The sequence below is a fragment of the Mytilus trossulus genome, chromosome 13 (assembly GCF_036588685.1).
Source record: "Mytilus trossulus isolate FHL-02 chromosome 13, PNRI_Mtr1.1.1.hap1, whole genome shotgun sequence".
In the NCBI taxonomy this organism is placed as follows: Eukaryota; Metazoa; Mollusca; class Bivalvia; order Mytilida; family Mytilidae; genus Mytilus; species Mytilus trossulus.
This window is the reverse complement of record NC_086385.1, coordinates 36,939,252-36,965,484: the sequence shown is the minus strand read 5'-3', so window position 1 is coordinate 36,965,484 and position 26,233 is coordinate 36,939,252. Positions and strand designations below refer to the sequence as shown.

The window sequence follows — 26,233 nt, the reverse complement described above, 5'->3', positions numbered from 1 at the left end:
GCATTGTTTTGAGCAGGAAATACAAAAGAGGTATTCAGATCCCGGTAAAACGGGATTCATTGCATCTGTCTGAGGCGTGAATCCCGGTAAACGTGGACTCATCGGCGAAAGGGTTAATTACATTATGATTTTCTGCCACTAAATAGGGTTTCTAAAAAAAAAATGCTTTCATCTGTTTCTGAATTTAAGATACCCTGTGATTGTCACACCATTACCTGAAAATAATATAACTGTCACTCTGCAATCCAATGTTAAAAATATTTTTTGTCTTTTTTGTGTTAAACTGGCAAGTTCTCTGAATGTGTATTTCAACAAATTTACACTTTTCACCTATTTGAAATTTTCATTGTACAGATACTGTAAATTCAGAAATTATTGCGTGCATTTATTATTGCGATTTTGTCATTTTAGACTTAAAGTCATAAGACACCTCAAGTAAAAAAAAAATAATGCATATGTTTTTTATAACTCAATGGATAGTTTTCATTATAAAACTTATGTACATATACTTTTTTCTGAAGAAAATTCTTTAATTTATTCATATTTAGGAGAAGTTTACTTTATTTGAATTGCTTCCTTCCAGCAAGCAATTCCCCCGACATATTTTCCGTATGCAAGGTGACCTTAGTGTGACCCATCTCGTAAAAATCCGGTGACCACAATACGCATGGATGTCCTTAAAATAAACTATTATCTGTATTTACATGTTAAACACGTGCTCAATTTCCATGCTTTTTTGTTTATTTATCGTCAATTGTTGACAAACAGGTGACAATCGTTTAACTTCGGCTTCAAAACACTAACTTTAATTACCTGCCATATTTTCACAACAAAACTAACCGATTGAAAAAAAAATTGACGATTATACGAAATTTACACGAAAAAAATGATAAATTCGAGTACAGAAGACTTAGTTTGTGATGTTTGTATGCGTTGGTTCAAGAATTGGAAGAACATTGTTTTTCACCGGTCACTCATTTCTTTTGACTTTAAATGCGATTTAAATTTTTACGATTTTGAGAAAAATTCTGTTCAATTCATATGAAATATTTCGAAATTCGAGTTGAAATTATTGCGTTTACAACTCAGTTGCATTTTTCGCAATAATAAAAACCTCTCATTAATTTCTGAATTTACATTATTTAAAAAAAAAATATGGTTATTTGGTGTTTAAAAATAAACTTTTACCACAGTTTTTCTTCTCATCTGAGCCATCACCACAGTCGTTGTCATGGTCACAAGCAAAGGATTGTGGGATACATATACCATTGTCACACCTGTATTGATCAGGACGACATGTGCGAATTGGACAGTTTTGTAGTTCATCTTCACCCTCATGACAATTCTTGACGCCATCACAAATCAGCCTCCTATCTATGCAAGCATATCTTCCTATTTTCTTGTTAGACTTACAAGTAAATGTGGTCTTTGGACATCTTCTTTTGCCTAAAATAAATTCAGCTTTCATACTGACTGAGTCATGAGGAAATTTGATAATAAAATTTTCTTTTATCAACATAAATTGAGTAAAAAAATGTTTAAAATGTTATATTTTATAGTTTGGTTTAGAAAAATTGTTTGAAATATCCATCAAAATATTTCAAATTTCAAAACACAACATTAGACTAAACCTGAGACTCAATATAATAAGTATATGCACCTTGAACTCTGACCTACCACATTTGAGTTGATCTGATTCGTCACTTTTGTCCCCACAATCATCATCCCCATCACATACAAACTTCTGACTAATACACTTTCCATTGGCACACCTAAACTCTGTACAAGTCTGGTTTGTACTTGGATCTGAAAAAGTGAAAATTAATGAGATTTCAAATAAACATATACTCTTCTGATTCATTCTTGGATTTTAAAATTACAGAAATATTATCAATGATTTTAGGATCAAAGAGAATGTGTCAATGGGACAAAGGTAATCCCATCACCTTTTTGGATATACCAATATAAAGGGACATATCTCTAAAACAGTAACAGTAACACTACCCAAATTGATCTTGATTGGAGTTTTGTGGTAATAGGCGTTGTGAATAAGTTTCATAATGTGTGGTTAAGGCAAATTAAAGTTAGAAAAAGCTGCATGTAGGAAACCTATTCAAATCAGTGCAATAAAAATAAAAGTTTGGCAGCTGCCTGCTCTCCTGAACACACCCTTACATCACCAATCTTTTCCTTAGGAAATCAGGTTAACAAATGTAAATTTTGTGGGTAAATGTGAATCACAAATCTAAATGTTCAAAAACAGCTTTTATATAGGCATGTAGGGCTGACTTATGCAAAAACCATGCAATCCAACATAGACTAAAGTACAATTCTTCATCAATCAATGTAAAAAATCTAGAATATATAACCTCTAATTTTCCATTTGTTTAAATATTGTTGGAAACTTAAATTTTGCCATTTTATATTTAAATTTTTCTTGATGCCTGGTATTTTTATTATTTTATTTTCTCCTTACTGTTACATCCAGGCTGTTCGTCTTCATTTTCTCCACAATCGTTATCCCCATCACAAACCCAGGACTTAGGAATACATTTCTGTGTCACGGCACAATGGAAGTCTTCTGTAAAACAATTAAAAGGCACAATTAATACCATAATGGAAAAATTTTAATTATTTTTTTCCTGAGATTTAATGAGTGATAAGTTGATGCATGTACCTGTGAAAATTTGAGAAAAATCATTCAAATGATCCCTATGCAATGTAGCTATCTTTTTTAAGTACAGTCAAACCTACCTTATATAGCTGACAATACGGTATGGGCTTTGCTCATTGTTGAAGGCCGTACAGTGACCTATAGTTGTTAAGGTTTGTGTCATTATGGTTTTTTGTGGATAGTTGTCTCATTAGCAATCATACCACATCTTCTTTTTTTATACTTAATGGTCACCTTGTTTCAGCAGTCATCTATCTGTAAGTCATTTTCAGACCCTCCAAAACATTTTCTCTATATAATTTTACTTGAATCAGCAGTTGCCCTGATCCCTACTATAAACTATCCTAGATTCAATTTATTTTAGTGTTATTTCAAAGGTCACCTCTCTAGAGCAGTCACTTTTGATACTTACCAAGGGTAACTGCTTATACAGGTTTGACTGTAGTCATAAAGTTGCACCTATTTCTCTATTAATGACCAGATTTACTCTACAAGGAGACAGGATTGTTTCCTACCTATTCCCAAAGTTGCATGTCAGTGATAATTGTTGTTTCCCCCCCTCCCCCCTTGTAATTGTATCTAATATTTTGAGGGTCTTTTATAGGGGACTAAGTAATTTAAGGTTATCTCATTGTTGAATGCTGTATGATTTCCAATAATTGCCTATATCCACTTCATTTAAACTTTGGTGAATAGTTTTCCCATTGGCAATCATACCACATCACCAGACCTGTTTACCCACCATGATGTCTCTCAGTAGAATTGTCAGTAGTTTTGCAATGTTGTCAGTAAAACTCTCGCTGAGTGCCGCGAAGCGGCACAAACCATCTAGGGGGGTTTGGGGGCTTGCCCCCCCCCCCCAAAATTTTTTTTGAAAAATTAGATGCAATCTCCTGCATTCTGACAGTATCTGCAGTCTTATTCAGCTATTTTTTTAAACAAAGATTATAACCTAAAATTTGCATGATTTGAAAAACAGTTGAGCTTAAGTTTTCAGGTCTGGAATATTTTATTTCAAAACACTACAGTACAGAACCTCCTTCTACCTGCTTCCCCCACAAAAACTGAGTCCAACCCAAAAAAAAATTTCGGCGGCATCCTAGGATTTTCACATTTCATTACCCCCTCTCTAAATGCCCAGGCCAATAAAGTTGGGTTTTTAAAAAAAGATAATAAGAGACATGTGGGACAGATCCATTTATAAGATATGGATCATTCACATCTCCTGCCTACACATAGAAAATAGAATAAAAACTGACCTCCTGCGATTTTAGTATCAGGGAAACATTAGTTTAAATGATTTATTGAATGTATCGGCAGATGACAGGGGTAGGTTTAGTTCTGCTATCAACTCGCACATTATTAAACTTTAGTGGTGGCACGTTGCCGGTTCATTTCAATAGTGTATGAGTCTTTGTTATTTTGAAGGCATTTCCTTTTCTTAGGCGCTTGGTCTTGTTCAAAACATTCATTGACGTTTTTGCGTTTTTGAGAAATGCCAGCATCCTGAGGATGATCCATGCTGACCATAAAATAAACTTGATCGCTATCATTTTGCGTTTTAAAGAGCGGCGATTCCCAGTCAGAAAAAGTGCCTTTTAGATACCGATCGCCGTAAACGGAACCAATTATGATTTTTTTCAGGGTTGGTAGAAAATTCGTACTTTTTCATGACAAATCTGAACTGAGTAATTTTATTAAAAAATCCGCGTAAAATATGGATAATCTGTACAAGTAACACCTCTGCATCACCTTATATCAATATTACTTGGATATATACACTTACGAGGTGAGCAGGTGATAGCTCCACAAAACATTGCATTCTCATCACTATTGTCTCCACAATCATTCTGACCATCACATAAGTAACGTCTAGACAGACAGATACCATTGTTTGGACATTTGATCTTCCCTGGAGCACATGTTCTTTCAGCTGCAATGTCAAATACACAAGTTACACATACATAGACAGATAACATTTTCTTTAAAAACACTTGATTGGTCAAAGAGTAACAACTTGTTCTCTTCTTTTAGTAATTCTCCTACTGCTGTTAGACTATATTAGAAACTAACCAAATAGAATAAAGCAAGACCTTAACAAATAGGCATTTATTTATATGTCCAAACTTAAAATTTTTCAAGACACCAATATTTAATGAATAATCTTTTGATCAGAAAAGATGATTTGTTGGAAACAATTAAAATATCCTGTTTCATTCTTGTAAATTCAACATATTCAAGAGTTTGCTTCATTCATTTTAAGGTGGTACCTAACACTTTCACTAAAATTAATTTGGCTCGTTTAATTTTAATAAAATTTTGACAAAGTATTTACTTTGACCCTTTATCAAAAATACAAAAATTTCAAAAATTTTGAACCAACTGTTTTGTCAGAAAATTACACTGGTTATATAGCAGTTTGACAAACACCAATTTTTATCATTGAGAAGCCTAATATTCCCTTCACAACACAACATAATTAAAATGTTTAGCTGACTTTACAGAGTTATCTCCCTGTAGTGTTAGGTACCACCTTAATTCCATGGAAAAAATGTCCTCAAGTTTGTATTCCTTAAACCAAGCCATACTCACGACAGCCATTTTCATCGGTTTTATTTCCGTCGAGACAATTGTCAACACCATCACAGACCTTCAATAAGTCAACACATCTCTTATTGGCACACTGGAACTGGTCGCTTGTGCATTCTGGGTGAGCTACAAAATACATTATTTCAATATTTAATAATTTTATTGATGTCAAATATAAAAACTATTGTTAGCACTCAGAAACTGGTAACATTACATCTTTGTTAGTGCATTGAAACTGGTCCCTTGTACATCCTGGCTAAAAAATATCTTATATTTATAGATAATTTTTTATCATCTCAGCAAGATTGATTTACTCACATGAGTGGGTACAGCGAAAGTGAGAAATACAATCGGGTTGAGATGACCACTGAAAATCTGTTTATAGCAATTTCACTTTGACAATCTCATGTCAATTTCATTAGCAACGCAACATGCTCCCTTAGTTTCTAGCATTAATTTTTCATATCACTCGACTCCGCTCTGAAAGGAATTATCAGTCAGCAAGATCAAAGGGAAGTTTTCGTAAAATAGTGATAATTATTAATATAGTTGATTATCAAATCACAGAATGAAACTAGTCACCATATTTGTAGTTACTGTGGATTCATTTATTTTCGTGGATACCAATTTTCGTGGATTGCTGAAAACTTGTCTTTTTCATGGATATTTGATTTCGTGGTTCTGCCAAAGTCTGCACACATACTAATACAAAATTTGTTATTCTTTGAACATTTAAATTCCTGGTTCACCTGTACCCACAGAAACTACGAAAATTGGTATCCAATGAATAATAATGAATTCACAGTACATGAGTAACAAGACTACAGGTGCCATATGTGTAGTAGTAACTGCTTACTATTTTGGAGCACCTTAGTTTACCTCATGTTTTTGGTTGGGTTCCTGTTGCTCAATTGCTAGTTTTTCATGTATTGTTTTGTGGATTTGTTTATTTTTGTTCATTTTCTTTTTTACATGGTGTAGTCATTTTTTTTACGTATAGTCTTGATTATCGCTATTTTGTGCCTTTTTCTTTTGATCTTTTTTTGTGATAATTTTTCATATCATGCTACTCGCTTGAGATGGACAATTATCGCTAGAAACTAAGCAGGCATGTGGCGTTGCTAATGAATGTAACATGAAATTGACAACGTCGTCATAGGTAAAATAGCGATAAAAAGATTATCTTTGTCATCTCAACTTGGTTGCCTTTCTCACTTTTGCCGTCCCGGCTCAAGCGAGAAGATCAATCTGGTTGAGATGATCAACGATAATCTATAAATGCATCCTTGATATCACCAGTCAATCTTTCTTTTATACATTTAATATTTTACATATTCCTTGCTGGTATTTTTCTAACATGTGAGAGATAGAAACTGTATAACATAAGACATCTATATACAAAAGAAGCATCCAGGTTTTATACCTTCTAAAATATAAAGATTCTAAGTAGATAACGTTGCCGCAAGATCACTTTCTCTAAGTTGAGTTATCTGCGGCAGACATCATAGTCATAGAAAACAGAACTTTTAGTTACAAATGAAAGAGAACTTACTGCACTCTAATTCATCTGAGTCATCTCCACAGTCGTTGTCATGGTCACAGCGGTACTTAAGTGGAATGCAGTGGCCATTGTTACATCGGAAATACGTAGGATCACAAACATGGTTAGCTGAAAATAAATATCAAGAAAAATGTTATAATGTAATTATTTTTATTATAACAATTTCACAAGTATATCATGAACAAATAAATAAGACAATAATAATCTTATAAGTAAGATGAAGATACCCCATGAAAAATTAAATTACTTAATAATTATCTCATATATTAGTTGAACTGTGAGATATTGCTCACTTATAATACCATTGTGAAAGTATTCAGTTAACAGGAAGTAGGGGTGTGCAAAGGATGTGAAAATGCATAGCATGTATAGCATGCTCCCATGAAGTTTGATATCAAAATTTTAGAAAGTGTACAATTTTCAATATTTATCGTATTTTAAAATTTTAAAGATAAAATTGAGAATAGAAATGGAGAATGTGTCAAAGAGACAACAACCCAACCAAAGAGCAGAAAAAAGCCAAAGGTCACCAATGGATCTTCAACATAGTGAAAAAATCTCACACTCAGAGGCAGACTTCAGCTTCATATTTTTTAAACCATTTTATGGATACTCACCACAGAAGTTAGGATTCTCATCAGAGTTGTCATTGCAATCATCAGAAGCATCACAAACCCATCGCTGACTCAGACATTTACCATTCACGCACACAAATTTGTCAGGTGTACACGAATGGTTAGAGGGTATACACATTCTACCACTGTTACCAAGGATCAATCCACTGTTGTCATCACAAGAACACTCAGCCTTCCCATCAGCCCCTGGGTGGCAACCATGACTACATCCTCCATTGTTGATATCACAAGGGTTTGTATTACCTGAAGAAAGAAACTGATTGTAAAAGTTCATGCATGTTTTTTTTTAAATACGAAAATTTGGAGTCATATTTTAACAAGTTTCAACTGGTCCCTGGTTTCCATCATTTTATCGTGTATTTTATGTGAAATAAGTACTGTGGAGTCATTATTATTTGTTTAATACCAATTTTTGTGGATTTCGTGGTTATGTGGGAACCACTTATCTAAATTTCCAACAAATTTAAAATTCTATATATAGGAAATTATGCAGACTTTGGCAAAGGCACGAAATCAAATATCCACTAAAATGATATTTTTTCTCAATCAATGAAAATTGGTACCCACGAAAATAAATGATTCCACAGTATATACAAAATGTCTTCACAGAGTAAATGGTTAAAATGAAAGTATCTTTAAATAATAGAGATTTCCCATATTCAGCCTTCTCTTTTTCTTCTGTCCTTAATTTATCAAGGAAAACTGTTGAAAGACCATTAAAAGCACAAACTTCAAATGAAATTGATCTTAATTTGGCATATACTTTGAAAGTTTGAATCATAATAAACATGAGTTATCTTAAATATAAATGTTTACAAGATATGGGACAGATGCACACAAAACCTTATTAACCCTGTACAAGTGATACATGATGCATTAAAATCTGAAGAAAATTTTTCTACTATTAATACAAACATTTCTGTCTTTTTGGAGAATATATGTTGATTCCCATAGGTCTGTTAGTGATACCCTCTGACATTACGACTAGATTGGATCCTGTATGCTTCTCTGCTCTGTATACACCATCTATAGATAGAAATATAATACAATTATTTTTCCTGTTATAATAGAAAAGCACAAAACATTTCATAAGAATTTAGGTATAGAGAAAATCAACTAATTTTAGTGTCTGTTGCGAGTAGAAAAACATTGTGAATTTGTAAAATTGGGATCTTTCCTCGTGCTACATCAAGCTAATTTGAAAATTGTGAAACTAAATTGTGCGAAATAGGCAAGTAAGGCTTAATGCTAAATAAAGTATCTGCCAAAAAAAGTTGGTTTACAGTAATTAATTTAAATCAACATTTTTCATTATTCTCGAGGCCGTCATCAGGATATCAAAATACTATAGAATATTTTCTTCCTGAAATATCATTATTCTAAGAACTTAATATTATGAAGTTTTTAATTAGGTACATACGTAATGTCCAATCTGTCCAGTAAACATGATGACCAAACACTGTCATGGAGAATGGATGGACAGTTGACTGGACAATTACTTCCCTGTATCTGCCATCCAATGTGGATCTCTCTATCCTGTCCCTGGAAATGTCAAAAATACATAAATACATAAAACATATACCAACATCTTTTTTTACTTTTTTAATACCCTTCCATTAAAAACAGAGGTCCAATGTTCCTGGCATTGCACATAACATATCTCTCCAAGGGCATTAACTAAAAAAAATTATTGGTCGTTCATTTTTTTTTTTTAAATATATAGAGAATTGTACAAGAGAGAACGCAATGTAAATTTCCATAAAAAAAGTATTATCAAAGTGAATAACTCTCTTGAAATACAGTTGATAGGCATTGATTTTAAAACTAGTCTGATATATTGCTGATAAGAGCTTTTGATACAAGTTTGATAAAAATCTGACAAGAATTGTACATGTGAGATAACATAAACAAATATAAACACACTCAATTCCAACGAAAAGACATTTTGTGCTGGGATTAAATCATACCTGTCAACTCACCCGTTTTTTGCGGGTGACACCCGTTATTTTCACCTCTCACCCGGGAGTTTTTCTTTACCCGGCGGGTCCCGGCAATTTCTAACATTACCCGTTTCACCCGGATTTCTGACCGGAATTGTTTCCGGTATTTAGAAGTAATATGACCTTCGGTTTTATCGGTCTTTTTCATTGTAACCAAAAGTCAAAATGTAGGACTTGTTTACCTGAGCTACGTAACGATATTTTCAACAAGCTACAAGATGAGTTCAGTGACTATCAGTTGACCCCATTAGATGAACTTCCACTTTGCACTTCCCCTGAAACTGACATTGGTACATTTTGGGGAGAAATGTCCAAGTTGCATGACATTTTTCTTAACAAGCCAAGATTTTTTGTTTTGTCAAAACTTGCTAAAACATTACTGGTTTTGCCAAACAGCAATGCAGACAGTGAGAGGGCATTTTCTTTAGTAAAGAAAATAGCTACAGAGTTTAGGGCTGATCTTAATAAGGATACACTGTGTGCTCTTCTTTCTTGTAAAATGAATACACATTTGCATTGCTATGAACTGAAACCAAGTGCAGTTCTTTTAAAGAATGCCAAGTCTGCTACTATGGAATATAACAATAGTCTGAAATAAACTTGTATACATGTTCTAACTGTTTTATATACATATTGACTATATAAATTATATGCCCGCAAAATGTTGTACGCGTTATGACCTGAGATTTTTTTTCTCAATGCAGGTCATGACCTGACTTTTCATTTTCAGAGGTTGACAGGTATGATTAAATTTGCATATTAAATTATAAAGGCAACCGTCACACAATATTGTACACATAAATCTTCGTGTTGAAACTTTTTATACCTTTTTACCCCATCACAAAAAAATATATTTGTTCACACAAAAAGTATAGAAAAGGTCCATCATAGAACTTTGACTATTTACCTTAAAGCATCAGCCCAGTATATCATATCTTCATCATAGTCTACACTTAGTCCATTAGGCCAGCCTAGGTCTGTAGATACAATGACTTTCCTCTGGTTCCCTGCCATAGTAGCTCTCTCTATCTTAGGACTCCTGCCCCAGTCAGTCCAAAATAAGTATCTTTAAAAAGTAAAAATAATTGATAAATTGATATATAGATGTTCAAAATCGTCATAATATTGAATATATGTACATATGTGTTGCTATTAGTCTGAAATTATTTAAGATGCAGTTGTTAATAAACTATGTAAGGTTCCAACAGTTTTACAAAATATTATATATATGAATACAAGGATACCTTGAGTATATTTCAATAAGGCACCAAGCTTACTTTGAACACACATGAAAAGGTGAAATTTTATAATATATGAACATAAGTACTCCATGCTTTGTAAAAATAATAATTTACTCTCTTTAATTTAATCTAAATAATTATACATTCCAATTACTGTTTACAGATCTTTTCATTTTCATTAATTTTAAAACTTTCTGGAGAAAAAAATCTCTTGTTAACGGTACCTACCCTTTACATGGATGAACAGCCACGGCTCTAGGACTAATTACTACTGCCAAGGTCACTTTTTCTATGGAGTTCAGGTTCATGCTGTAAATGCGGTTCATGTACACATCAGCCCAGTATAATCTTTTACCAACCCAATCAAATGCAAGACCTTCTGCTGTTACAGTGTCTTTTATCCAAGCTAGAAAACACAACACAAAAGTAAAACAATTTTGATTTTCTTTGTCGACAGATAAGTTTCGATTGACACAATTTGATAAGGATTTACTTCCTTTTTGTCTCAATTCTGGTGGTCTAAATGCACAAAGTCAAAAAGCAATCAAATTCAACTTGTTATATTGGCCGCTAGACTTTTGAGAAATGGTCTTACTGACAATCTTTATTCCTAATTTATCACTACAATCTATCAGACTTGTATCACTCAGAATAATACCTAGTTTGAATAACATCTATGGCAGGCTTAATAAGCTTGATACAGCAAAATACAAAATTATCTCCCTTTTTTTTTTCACAATATTTTGAAGACATTCTTCGTATACATATTTCAGAAGTACTGACAAAAAATGTGACTATGTCATTGCTGATAAATATACTTACTTTCATTTGTATTAAATGTAACAATGTCATGAATAACAGGACTAGAACTGTTCTGAAGCACTCTACTGATGGATTTCCCAATAATCTGGGAGAAATATATATAGTTATCTTCATAGTCAAAGTCCACTGCCACAGCCCCATTTAATCCTTTGACGGGTGGCACTGGTGCAGATTTCATAGAAGGGTCCAGTGAAATACTCAATATTTCTGTTTCAGCTGCCACCACCAGAAATTCTTTTGGAGCTGAAAATAATAGAAGAAATCCAATAAAATAATCAGTCATATTTAAAATAACAAGTATTTTTTAATGTCTGTTTAAATATCCCCTAAAAATGTGGTAATAAAATGAAAGTACACTTTTAAAATGTAAATGAAAGTAGAGACAAACAAAAATGTGTCCCAAGTACACGGATGCCCCACTGGCACTATCATTTTCTATGTTCAGTAGACCGTAATATTGGGGTTAAAACTATAATTTGGCATTTAAATTAGAAAGATCATATCATAGGGAACATGTGTACTAGGTTTCAAGTTGATTAGACTTTACTTCTTCAAAAACTACCTTGAACAAAAACTTTAACCTGAAGTGAACAGACGAACGGACGCACAGACAGACCAATGAACGGAGGCACAGACAAGAAAACATAATGCCCCTCTACTATCGTAGGTGGGGCATAAAAGCAAAATGTCTGACTAATTTTAAATTTCTTTGAAATCCAGTGTTCCTAGATATTCTAAGGAATTAAAAATTATACAAATTATCAGTGTTTGATATGAGTTTGTTTGTATGTGTGTATGATTTGCATGATTGATTGGTTGATTTACATCAAATCTCATATGGACAGAAGCTTTTGCATTTAGTACCTTCACATGATGTGTTGTCAGATGCTAGATTTCCAGTAGAACAATCACACACAGAAGTAGTCTGGTTTGGATAGGGTGTGAGTATGTTAGTGTGCATGTTTGTATGTGTGTGTGTGTGTATTTAGTACCTTCACATGAGGTATTGTCAGAAGCCAGGTTTCCTGTAGAACAATCACACACAGAAGTAGTTTGGTTTGGATAGGGTGTGAGTATGTTAGTGTGCATGTTTGTATGTGTGTGTGTGTGTATTTAGTACCTTCACATGAGGTATTGTCAGATGCTAGATTTCCAGTAGAACAATCACACACAGAAGTAGTCTGGTTTGGATAGGGTGTGAGTATGTAAGTGTGCATGTTTGTATGTGTGTGTGTGTGTATTTAGTACCTTCACATGATGTGTTGTCAGATGCCAGGTTTCCAGTAGAACAATCACACACAGAAGTAGTCTGGTTTGGATAGGGTGTGAGTATGTAAGTGTGCATGTTTGTATGTGTGTGTGTGTGTATTTAGTACCTTCACATGAGGTATTGTCAGATGCTAGATTTCCAGTAGAACAATCACACACAGAAGTAGTCTGGTTTGGATAGGGTGTGAGTATGTAAGTGTGCATGTTTGTATGTGTGTGTGTGTGTATTTAGTACCTTCACATGAGGTATTGTCAGATGCTAGATTTCCAGTAGAACAATCACACACAGAAGTAGTCTGGTTTGGATAGGGTGTGAGTATGTAAGTGTGCATGTTTGTATGTGTGTGTGTGTGTATTTAGTACCTTCACATGAGGTATTGTCAGATGCTAGATTTCCAGTAGAACAATCACACACAGAAGTAGTCTGGTTTGGATAGGGTGTGAGTATGTAAGTGTGCATGTTTGTATGTGTGTGTGTGTGTATTTAGTACCTTCACATGAGGTATTGTCAGATGCCAGGTTTCCTGTAGAACAATCACACACAGAAGTAGTCTGGTTTGGATAGGGTGTGAGTATGTTAGTGTGCATGTTTGTATGTGTGTGTCTGTGTATTTAGTACCTTCACATGAGGTATTGTCAGATGCCAGGTTTCCTGTAGAACAATCACACACAGAAGTAGTCTGGTTTGGATAGGGTGTGAGTATGTAAGTGTGCATGTTTGTATGTGTGTGTGTGTGTATTTAGTACCTTCACATGAGGTATTGTCAGATGCTAGATTTCCAGTAGAACAATCACACACAGAAGTAGTCTGGTTTGGATAGGGTGTGAGTATGTTAGTGTGCATGTTTGTATGTGTGTGTGTGTGTATTTAGTACCTTCACATGAGGTATTGTCAGATGCTAGATTTCCAGTAGAACAATCACACACAGAAGTAGTCTGGTTTGGATAGGGTGTGAGTATGTTAGTGTGCATGTTTGTATGTGTGTGTGTGTGTGTATTTAGTACCTTCACATGAGGTATTGTCAGATGCTAGATTTCCAGTAGAACAATCACACACAGAAGTAGTCTGGTTTGGATAGGGTGTGAGTATGTAAGTGTGCATGTTTGTATGTGTGTGTGTGTGTATTTAGTACCTTCACATGATGTGTTGTCAGATGCCAGGTTTCCAGTAGAACAATCACACACAGAAGTAGTCTGGTTTGGATAGGGTGTGAGTATGTAAGTGTGCATGTTTGTATGTGTGTGTGTGTGTATTTAGTACCTTCACATGAGGTATTGTCAGATGCTAGATTTCCAGTAGAACAATCACACACAGAAGTAGTCTGGTTTGGATAGGGTGTGAGTATGTAAGTGTGCATGTTTGTATGTGTGTGTGTGTGTATTTAGTACCTTCACATGAGGTATTGTCAGATGCTAGATTTCCAGTAGAACAATCACACACAGAAGTAGTCTGGTTTGGATAGGGTGTGAGTATGTAAGTGTGCATGTTTGTATGTGTGTGTGTGTGTATTTAGTACCTTCACATGAGGTATTGTCAGATGCCAGGTTTCCTGTAGAACAATCACACACAGAAGTAGTCTGGTTTGGATAGGGTGTGAGTATGTTAGTGTGCATGTTTGTATGTGTGTGTCTGTGTATTTAGTACCTTCACATGAGGTATTGTCAGATGCCAGGTTTCCTGTAGAACAATCACACACAGAAGTAGTCTGGTTTGGATAGGGTGTGAGTATGTAAGTGTGCATGTTTGTATGTGTGTGTGTGTGTATTTAGTACCTTCACATGAGGTATTGTCAGATGCTAGATTTCCAGTAGAACAATCACACACAGAAGTAGTCTGGTTTGGATAGGGTGTGAGTATGTTAGTGTGCATGTTTGTATGTGTGTGTGTGTGTATTTAGTACCTTCACATGAGGTATTGTCAGATGCTAGATTTCCAGTAGAACAATCACACACAGAAGTAGTCTGGTTTGGATAGGGTGTGAGTATGTTAGTGTGCATGTTTGTATGTGTGTGTGTGTGTGTATTTAGTACCTTCACATGAGGTATTGTCAGATGCTAGATTTCCAGTAGAACAATCACACACAGAAGTAGTCTGGTTTGGATAGGGTGTGAGTATGTAAGTGTGCATGTTTGTATGTGTGTGTGTGTGTATTTAGTACCTTCACATGATGTGTTGTCAGATGCCAGGTTTCCAGTAGAACAATCACACACAGAAGTAGTCTGGTTTGGATAGGGTGTGAGTATGTAAGTGTGCATGTTTGTATGTGTGTGTGTGTGTATTTAGTACCTTCACATGAGGTATTGTCAGATGCTAGATTTCCAGTAGAACAATCACACACAGAAGTAGTCTGGTTTGGATAGGGTGTGAGTATGTAAGTGTGCATGTTTGTATGTGTGTGTGTGTGTATTTAGTACCTTCACATGAGGTATTGTCAGATGCTAGATTTCCAGTAGAACAATCACACACAGAAGTAGTCTGGTTTGGATAGGGTGTGAGTATGTAAGTGTGCATGTTTGTATGTGTGTGTGTGTGTATTTAGTACCTTCACATGAGGTATTGTCAGATGCTAGATTTCCAGTAGAACAATCACACACAGAAGTAGTCTGGTTTGGATAGGGTGTGAGTATGTAAGTGTGCATGTTTGTATGTGTGTGTGTGTGTATTTAGAACCTTCACATGAGGTATTGTCAGATGCCAGGTTTCCTGTAGAACAATCACACACAGAAGTAGTCTGGTTTGGATAGGGTGTGAGTATGTTAGTGTGCATGTTTGTATGTGTGTGTCTGTGTATTTAGTACCTTCACATGAGGTATTGTCAGATGCCAGGTTTCCTGTAGAACAATCACACACAGAAGTAGTCTGGTTTGGATAGGGTGTGAGTATGTAAGTGTGCATGTTTGTATGTGTGTGTGTGTGTATTTAGTACCTTCACATGAGGTATTGTCAGATGCTAGATTTCCAGTAGAACAATCACACACAGAAGTAGTCTGGTTTGGATAGGGTGTGAGTATGTTAGTGTGCATGTTTGTATGTGTGTGTGTGTGTATTTAGTACCTTCACATGAGGTATTGTCAGATGCTAGATTTCCAGTAGAACAATCACACACAGAAGTAGTCTGGTTTGGATAGGGTGTGAGTATATTAGTGTGCATGTTTGTATGTGTGTGTGTGTGTATTTAGTACCTTCACATGAGGTATTGTCAGATGCTAGATTTCCAGTAGAACAATCACACACAGAAGTAGTCTGGTTTGGATAGGGTGTGAGTATGTTAGTGTGCATGTTTGTATGATATGTGTGTGTGTGTGTATTTAGTACCTTCACATGAGGTATTGTCAGATGCTAGATTTCCAGTAGAACAATCACACACAGAAGTAGTCTGGTTTGGATAGGGTGTGAGTATGTTAGTGTGCATGTTTGTATGTGTGTGTGTGTGTATTTAGTACCTTCACATGAGGTATTGTCAGATGCTAGATTTCCAGTAGAACAATCACACACAGAAGTAGTCTGGTTTGGATAGGGTGTGAGTATGTTAGTGTGCATGTTTGTATGTGTGTGTGTGTGTATTTAGTACCTTCACATGAGGTATTGTCAGATGCTAGATTTCCAGTAGAACAATCACACACAGAAATAGTCTGGTTTGGATAGGGTGTGAGGTGTTAGTGTGCATGCTTATGTGTGTGTGTGTATTTAGTACCTTCACATGATGTGTTATCAGATACCAGGTTTCCAGTAGAACAAGCACACACAGAAGTAGTCTGGTTTGGATAGGGTGTGAGTATGTTAGTGTGCATGTTTGTATGTGTGTGTGTGTGTATTTAGTACCTTCACATGAGGTATTGTCAGATGCTAGATTTCCAGTAGAACAATCACACACAGGAGTAGTCTGGTTTGGATAGGGTGTGAGTATGTTAGTGTGCATGTTTGTATGTGTGTGTGTGTGTATTTAGTACCTTCACATGAGGTATTGTCAGATGCTAGATTTCCAGTAGAACAATCACACACAGAAGTAGTCTGGTTTGGATAGGGTGTGAGTATGTTAGTGTGCATGTTTGTATGATATGTGTGTGTGTGTGTATTTAGTACCTTCACATGAGGTATTGTCAGATGCTAGATTTCCAGTAGAACAATCACACACAGAAGTAGTCTGGTTTGGATAGGGTGTGAGTATGTTAGTGTGCATGTTTGTATGTGTGTGTGTGTGTATTTAGTACCTTCACATGAGGTATTGTCAGATGCTAGATTTCCAGTATTACAATCACACACAGAAGTAGTCTGGTTTGGATAGGGTGTGAGTATGTTAGTGTGCATGTTTGTATGTGTGTGTGTGTGTATTTAGTACCTTCACATGAGGTATTGTCAGATGCTAGATTTCCAGTAGAACAATCACACACAGAAGTAGTCTGGTTTGGATAGGGTGTGAGTATGTTAGTGTGCATGTTTGTATGTGTGTGTGTGTGTATTTAGTACCTTCACATGAGGTATTGTCAGATGCCAGGTTTCCAGTAGAACAATCACACACAGAAGTAGTCTGGTTTGGATAGGGTGTGAGTGTGTTAGTGTGCATGCTTATGTGTGTATGTGTATTTAGTACCTTCACATGATGTGTTATCAGATGCCAGGTTTCCAGTAGAACAAGCACACACAGAAGTAGTCTGGTTTGGATAGGTTTGAGTCTGTTAGTGTGTGCATGTGTATGTGTGTTTGTGTGCATTTAGTACCTTCACATGAGGTATTGTCAGATGCCAGGTTTCCAGTAGAACAAGCACACACAGAAGTAGTCTGGTTTGGATAGGGTGTGAGTATGTAAGTGTGCATGTTTGTATGTGTGTGTGTGTGTATTTAGTACCTTCACATGAGGTATTGTCAGATGCTAGATTTCCAGTAGAACAATCACACACAGAAGTAGTCTGGTTTGGATAGGGTGTGAGTATGTAAGTGTGCATGTTTGTATGTGTGTGTGTGTGTATTTAGTACCTTCACATGAGGTATTGTCAGATGCTAGATTTCCAGTAGAACAATCACACACAGAAGTAGTCTGGTTTGGATAGGGTGTGAGTATGTTAGTGTGCATGTTTGTATGTGTGTGTGTGTGTATTTAGTACCTTCACATGATGTGTTGTCAGATGCTAGATTTCCAGTAGAACAATCACACACAGAAGTAGTCTGGTTTGGATAGGGTGTGAGTATGTTAGTGTGCATGCTTATGTGTGTGTGTGTGTCTGTTTAATACCTTCACATTATTTGTTATCAGATGCCAGGTTTCCAGTAGAACAATCACACACAGAAGTAGTCTGGTTTGGATAGGGTGCGAGTCTGTTAGTGTGTGCATGTGAGTATGTAAGTGTGCATGTTTGTATGATATATGTGTGTGTGTGTCTGTTTAGTACCTTCACATGATGTATTGTCAGATGCCAGATTTCCTGTAGAACAATCACACACAGAAGTAGTCTGGTTTGGATAGGCAAAACACAACTGTTCACATCCACCATTGTCAATAGCACATGGACTTGACGCTGAAAAACATAAACAGAGGTAAGATTCTGTAAGTTCACAAATTTCTATGATTGCGTAAAATGCCATTGGATAAGTTTTGCTAAAATAAAACATTACATATTAGATTTTGATAGCATTATTTGTATGAAGCATTTTCTAACCTTACAATGACTAATTCCACATTTTTGTTGAATGTTCCTTTGAAAACACTTTCAACATTTCATTCTAATGCAACAACATTTGTAACGTTCATTTTGATTGGATAACGTCACTTTCTTACATGGCATCAATTGACAATTGATGCTATGGGATGTACACGCAAGCGCAGACGGCATATGCCAGATTTTAAATACATGTTTTAATGTTGTTTTCTGTCAGTTTCATTAGAATGGAGATAACAATATTGTATTTTAAGCTCCAACGGCATCAATTTGGGATTTGATGGTAGCAAATACCCGTTTATTGTCTCTGCTAACACGTCGCCAGTAAACTTGATTTGTGACCATCAAATCCCCAATTGATGCCGTCGGAGCTTAAAATACAATACAGTTATCTCCTAATTGGATGAGCAGATGGAAAAGAATGCAGAAGAAATGATGGAACCCAGAGCAGATATATATCATAAAAAACAGCAATTAAACTTCTTTCAGTAAATGATTATTTCCTAGAGTCGGTCTAAGTCAAGAATTTTGTCCAAATATCTGTTTGACTGAAAAATCATGATATCTAATTCAAACTATCAAATCTAACTTTTACCATTTGGTTGCAGTTCCTCATCAAAGATGACAATGTCTCTTAGATGTTCCAAGTTATTCTTGATAATTATTGGTGTTCTGCTAATACCGTTCTTACTGGCTTTAAATACCTGCAAATATCACACATTCAATCACTGTAAATTCAGAAATCTATACTATTAAATGAGAAGACCTCATTTTTGGTGTCGCTTCTCTTCTTTCCACAATAAATTAATCAACAGGCCTCTGTGTCCTATAGGTACAGTGCATAGTGGCATTTGTCATCCATTCATATGATTATTCAGATTGAGTTATTTTTGGAGAAAAACGAGAAAAAAGGCATTCGGATATTGTTCCGTCATTGGACGAAATTTTAAGTAAGATTAGACTTCTGGTTTGCGTTTTTCTGTATACTTTGAACATACATATACAAAGAATAAAGTGTATTTTCAAAATTCTATCTGCTATCATTTTCTTTTAAGTTAACTATCCACGGCAGTCACAGAGTTTATTAAATAGAGAGGGTCTGTATACTTTAATTATCAATGACCACTATGGATCGATTTGTAAACTTCGAATATAGAAAGAGTAAAGTGTATTTTCAGACCTGCCAACTTTTGAAAATCTCCATGGGGGATTTAGCGCGCGACAAGAATTTTAAGGGTTACAATTTTAGCGACTTTTCTGTGAGCATTGTTTTTTACTCCTAAAATAGTCTAAGTTCTCTTCTTTTTTCTTTATATGGTATACTAATGATGAGCTTGTAGGCCTTGTTTTCTTTTATTTGCATGATTCTTGTACTATAAATTATAAAATTGACAAAATAACTGAGAAAATGGCATTAAAAATAAAGGATTCAAAGTAGAGACCCCCCTTTCTCCCCTCCAAAGACCTTCTCATCTATGAACATTGACTCAAAACACCTAAAACTACATGTCCTAAAGTAAGAAGGATGAAGACAGATTTTGATTTAGTCAGGCTTACTCTTGGTCTTATCAGTATCAATGAGAAAATGGATAAAATTTAAGTTATCTTTCTTTGCATGCAGAGGTGCTCTTACGGGCGGAGGCTTATACAGTAACACAGTAGAAGTGTAAACAAAAATGGCGTCGATATTATAAATCAACAGACACACAAGTCTGGTTTAAAAAATAAAACAGATTTCAAGATAAACGATGTTTTCTTGCGAGTTCATTACAGTTCTCATCTTTCAATTAATTATGATTTTGCTGTGGAACTACGGCAAATGTTGCTAATTGTGTTTGCATGATAAATTGATTAAAATTGAAAGGCTGTTTGACCAAATTTGTGTATACAAATTAATTTTGAGGACTGTTACGACCCATTGTGCATTAGGTAATCTGATTACATACAACTTCTAATTATGACACCTGTTGTGACTGTTGATTAGCGTAGGGTCTTGTCATAATATGTCTCCAGGTAAAATGATTGATTTTTTAAAATTGATCAGAAAAACTTCAAAATCGGTAAACAATAATTTTTCGGGTATATTTGTTGAAAATCGGGATTTTGACCTATTTTACGATCCCGATATCGGGATTCGGGTTGAGGGGTAAAAGTCGGGATGATACCGCGAAAATCGGGATAGTTGGCAGGTCTGTATTTTCAAAATTCTATCTGCTATCATTTTCAAGTTAACTATCCATGGCAGTCACAGAGTTTATTAAACAGAGAAGGTCTGTATACTTTTCTGTATACTTTGAACATACATATACAAAGAATAAAGTATATTTTCAAAATTCTATCTGCTATTATTTTCAAGTTAACTATCCACGGCATTCACAGAGTTTGTTAAATAGAGAGGGTCTGTATACTTTATCAATGACCACTATGGATCGATTAGTAAACTTCGAATTGAAAGTAAATACACTACATTTATATAGTAATGAATGTTCATAATATACAGATAAGCGCTACAATTATTCATCTGAACTTTTGATACCTTTTCTGAAAATTTTACAAAATTCATTGATTACAAAAAAAAGAAGATGTGGTATGATTGCCATGTTGAGACAACTCTTCACAAGAGACCAATATGACACAGATATTAACAACTATAGGCTACCGTATGACCTTCAACAACGAGCAAAGCCCATACCACATACTCAGTTTTAAAAGGCCCCGAACTGTCAATGTAAAACAATTCAAACCAGAAAATAAGCGGCCTTATTTATGTACACAAAAATGAACGAAAAACAAATATGTAACACATAAACAAACAACAACCACTGAATTACAGGCTCCTTACTTGAATGTTCATAACATACTAAATGTATGTTCATATTGAAATTGATAGAGAACCAAAAAATGGGAATATTGGAAATAAAGGAGGGGGGATAAAAAAAAGCATTTTCCTGTCCCAAATAACCTATGACTTATGATACTTTTGCTGAAATTTTCCAGTCATTCAATATTTTACAAAATTCTTCCAACAACACTTTACATACTTTAAATTACGCTCTGAATGCCCGCGATTTCGCGGGTGTGTTCTAGTATTCTTTGATGTTTTAATTATAGCTACAGGATAAATTTTTCTTATTCTAAATTTTGCCCAGGAAATAAGGTATGAAAATAATTCAAGGACAAGTGGCTACCAGGAGTCGGCATTACTCACCTTTTACAAATATGTCATTCTAATAATTATTTTCCCTTTGTTACAATAAGTTGTGTTTGCTTTATCTTTGTAGTTCTTGCTAAGTAACATTTTTGTAGGTCTTGTATTGATGATAACTTATTATATTAGCAATTAATACCTATCTATCAAAATTTTCAAAATATCTTTTATAATACTGTGGATTCATTAATATTTGTTGGATACCAATTTTCGTGGATTTCGTGGGTAAAGGAGAACCACGAATTCAACTGTTCAACGAATAACAAATGTTCTAAAGGAATGAGTGTAGACTTTGTTTGAAGCACAAAATTAAATATCCACGAATATGTAAGTTTTCCTCAAACCACGAAAATTGGTACCCACGAAAAATAATGAATCCACAGTATAGAAATTAGTAAAAAAAAAAATCATTTAAGGGCAGTAAATCTAGTTAAGATGTTATCATGTTGTCCTACCAGTAAATTTTTTTTTGATCATCTTTTTTCCCCCAAAAAAGTACAATTAGTTTTTTTTATCATTTATTATAATACAATTTTACATTATTTAAAAAGTGAAATAAGCTTCTTGCCTTTACTATTAAATACTACTTTACCTGTTTCAGATTTCTGTCAACCCAGTAAATGTAATTTTTCAAGACAGATATTCCAAAGGGTGATGGTAAATTCGTCCTCACATACTGTCGATTTCCACCACTGAACGATATTTTCTGTAAAAGAAAAAAAAAGAAAATATGCTGCATGCTATTGTTGAAATGCTTCCTAAATATCAACAAAATAAATATCACACACATTATTTCTTTTTCACAATTTTAATTAACAGGAAAAACGTTTTTCATAAATAAAAATATCCTTAACATCAATCATTCTGTACTAGCTATATAGTCAATGTTCTTACAGAAAAAAATAGAGGCTCTAAAGAGCCTGTGTCGCTCACCTTGGTCTATGTGAATATTAAACAGAGGAAGCAGATGGATTCATGACAAAATTGTGTTTTGGTGATGGTGACATGTTTTTTCATCTTACTTTACTGAACATTCTTGCTGCTTACAATTATCACTATCTATAATGAACTTGGCCCAGTAGTTTCTCTGGAAAATGTTACTGGTAGTAAAATTTACCAAATTTTATGAAAAATGGTTAAAAATTTACTATAAAGGACAATAACTCCTTAGGGGGTCATCTGACTATTTTGGTCATGTTGACTTATTTGTAAATCTTACTTTGCTGAACATTATTGATGTTTACAGTTTATCTCTATGTATAATAATATTCAAGATAATAACCAAAAACAGCAAAATTTCCTTAAAATTACCAATTCAGGGGCAGCAACCCAACAATGGGTTGTCTGATTCGTCTGAAAATTTTAGAGCAGATAGATCTTGACCTGATAAACAATTTTACCACATGTCAGATTTGCTCTAAATGCTTTGGTTTTTGAGTTATAAGCCGAAAACTGCATTTTACCCCTATGTTCTATTTTTAGCCATGGCGGCCATCTTGGTTGATTTGGCGGGTCACGCCACACATTTTTTAAACTAGATACCCCAATGATGATTGTGGCCAAGTTTGGTTTAATTTGGCCCAGTAGTTTCAGAGGAGAAGATTTTTGTAAAAGTTAACGACGACGGACGACGACGACGACGGACGACGGACGCCAAGTGATGAGAAAAGCTCACTTGGCCCTTCGGGCCAGGTGAGCTAAAAATGGAGGGCAAGACACTTTTTTCAAGCAGCAAGACAAAATAGGTAAATTTACTATTCATATTACATTTCCTTGAGTTTTCTCACCCTTGTATGGTCGAGTTGAAAAAAATCAAAAAAAAATCTGTATCTGTAAAAATTAAAATAAGAAAATACACACAACTTTTTAAAATGTAGATGAAAAATCTTAGAAATGAATCACATTATTCTCTCAAAATTATATTTCATAAAAGATCTAACCAATTCTTTTCTGCTATTTCATATTCCATGTTGGCTGATGGAAGACACTGAATCTTCCTGAACTAAAAGAATCACACTTTTGACCTACCTGAATGGTATCTACAACTGAATCAACCCAGTATACATCATGTGTATCAATATCCACAGTTATTCCCCTTGGATATCTAATGCCATTGGTTACCAAGGTTTTACGTTCGGTTCCATCTAGCCTTGCTTGTTCTATCTTTGGAAACTGTCCACTGTCTACCCAATACAGATATCTACAAATTAGAAAATGGCAAAATTTAAGCATATTTAAAACACATTGCTAGGGATTTTTTGGAGGAAAAAAGGATTGGGTTACAGCTCTAGCTAGCTGATGAATAACCAACATTTTATTATTCACAAGTAAGGAATTATATCCTCAGATTGAGATTTATAATTGTTTGCTTTTTAGATTGGCAGCCAAATAAAGGAATTTCTTGGGCATCATATAAAATTCTCTAAAATGGTCTGAACCAAACTTTTAAAGTATGAATTTGTCTGCCATGTTGATACAATATTACTTTTAAATACTATTCTAAGAGTAGTAAACAAAACATTATAAAATACAATATTATTTATTCATTTTTGTCGAGCCTTCGGCTTTAGTCGAAAAAAGCGAGACTAAGCAATCCTACTTTCCGTCGGCGTCGTCGGCGTGGCGTCCACAAATATTCACTCTGTGGTTAAGTTTTTGAAATTTTAATAACTTTCTTAAACTGTACTGGATTTCTACCAAACTTGGACAGAAGCTTGTTTATGATTATAAGATAGTATCCAGAAGTAAATTTTGTGAAAATAAAATTCCATTTTTTCCGTATTTTACTTATAAATGGACTTAGTTTTTTCTGCGGGGAAACATTATATTCAGTCTGTGGTTTAAGTTTTTAAAATTTTAATAACTTTCTCAAACTATCCTGGGTTTGTACCAAACTTAGGCAGAAGCTTATTTATGATCATAAGATAGTATCCAGAAGTAAATTTTGTAAAAAAATAAATCCACTTTTTCCGTATTTTATTTTTAAATGGACTTAGTTTTTCTGCGGGGAAACATTACATTCACTCTGTGGTTAAAATTTTTAAAATTTTAATAACTTTCTTTAACTATCCTGGGTTTGTACCAAACTTGGACAGAAGCTTATTGATGATCATAAGATAGTATCCAGAAGTAAATTTTGTAAAAAAATTAATCCATTTTTTCCGTATTTTACTTTTAAATGGACTTAGTTTTTCTTCCAGTTAACATTACATACAGTCTGCAGTTAAAGTTTCCAAAACATTTATTAGATTCATTAACTATCCTAGATTTTTACCAAACATGGACAGAAGCTTCTTACAATCCAATCAAAAGATAGTATCAAGAGGAATATTTTTATTGATTTTTTTCCTCAAATTTTGTTGAGCCTGCGATTTACAGCAAAAGAAGGCGAGACACTGGGTTCCGCGGAACCCTTACAATTTTTTTTTTTATATTTTTTTTTGTTCAGTTACACCAACTTCAGAAGTTTTCACTGACCTTCAGGTTTTGTTTTTTTTCCCTTTCAAATATTTTCACTCAAGTGAAGTCCTATCACGTGTGTGACTCAGGGACTATTGATATTAGATGATTCAGGTGGCTTTGAATTATGAGAAATTAGGATTATTACCTTTTTATTGGATTAACAGCAATGGCTCTAGGTGATGACATTTTCTCCTTGACGAGGACCAATCGATGACTACCATCTAATTTAGCCACTTCTAGGTAAGTATCATAATTCTTGGATGTTGTGAAATACAGATTACCTTAAAAATATATAGTATTCATAGACTTCAGCAATATTTCTTTTAATAGTAAGAGGTTTATCATATTTTCGATCAAAAATCAAGTACAATATGTATGCAGACTTCAATGTAGACTTATGTCTGCTCTTTGTTATGGTTATTGTCTCTTTGACATATTTCCCATTTTCATTCTCAATATTATTCAAAAGTTAATCCAGCTGCAGTTCTATTTCACACAAAATTACACTTAATTAACAAAAATATTTATTAAGTCTTCTGAAAATCAGCTATCAGGCCCGTAGCCAGGAATTTCCAAAGGGGGGTTCGTTTGACTCACAAACTCGACTTTAACAGTCACAATTCGAACAGAACATCGACTTTAACAGTGCTTATTAGTTTTCAAGGGGGAGTTCGTCCGAAACCCCCCGAACCCCCCCTGGCTACGGGTATGGCTATCAAATGAAGAAGTCAATAATAGATCGAGTATCCAGAATAGACAAAACTGGGGCTTAGAAAATAAAGCAACAAATTACTATTGAGCTTCTTTTAAAATACAAACATGAAGTTATTCTGTTTATTAGTTTCTGAAAAAAGTGAAAAAAAATTTGTTTGAAAAATCTGGTGACAGAAAAACTGATGAATATGTATGGTGATTACAAAGCCCCAAATCTTAAGGATGTCATGTTTTAGATTTATTGTCAGATTTTCAAAATCCTCTGGTTTTATCAATTTGAATGCCTTGAAAAAATTTGCCACGTGACCTCCATTTTTCTTTTTGTAAATCTTTTACATGTATAATAATAAGCCATCTGTAAAAGTCTTATAAAATTTTAATTACTTTTTAACAGTTTTTGAGA

The 26,233-nt window shown here is 34.4% G+C and overlaps 1 protein-coding gene across 1 annotated transcript in view; it reads right to left on the bottom strand.

Moving 5' to 3' along the window:
- The window catches only part of LOC134694343 (low-density lipoprotein receptor-related protein 2-like), a 111,325-nt gene that overhangs the window by 34,717 nt on the left and 50,375 nt on the right, over positions 1-26,233 (bottom strand). Inside the window, exons 38-54 of the mRNA XM_063555348.1 lie at positions 25,262-25,397; positions 23,683-23,854; positions 22,247-22,360; positions 19,042-19,150; positions 18,180-18,305; positions 11,523-11,765; positions 10,929-11,106; positions 10,367-10,525; positions 8,880-9,001; positions 8,375-8,485; positions 7,442-7,702; positions 6,816-6,932; positions 5,267-5,389; positions 4,461-4,607; positions 2,477-2,581; positions 1,678-1,806; positions 1,189-1,446 (exon numbers count right to left, since the gene is read on the bottom strand). Coding sequence (XP_063411418.1) covers positions 1,189-1,446; positions 1,678-1,806; positions 2,477-2,581; positions 4,461-4,607; positions 5,267-5,389; positions 6,816-6,932; positions 7,442-7,702; positions 8,375-8,485; positions 8,880-9,001; positions 10,367-10,525; positions 10,929-11,106; positions 11,523-11,765; positions 18,180-18,305; positions 19,042-19,150; positions 22,247-22,360; positions 23,683-23,854; positions 25,262-25,397 — 2,610 coding nt within the window. The remainder of the gene's footprint in view (positions 1-1,188; positions 1,447-1,677; positions 1,807-2,476; positions 2,582-4,460; positions 4,608-5,266; positions 5,390-6,815; positions 6,933-7,441; positions 7,703-8,374; positions 8,486-8,879; positions 9,002-10,366; positions 10,526-10,928; positions 11,107-11,522; positions 11,766-18,179; positions 18,306-19,041; positions 19,151-22,246; positions 22,361-23,682; positions 23,855-25,261; positions 25,398-26,233) is intronic.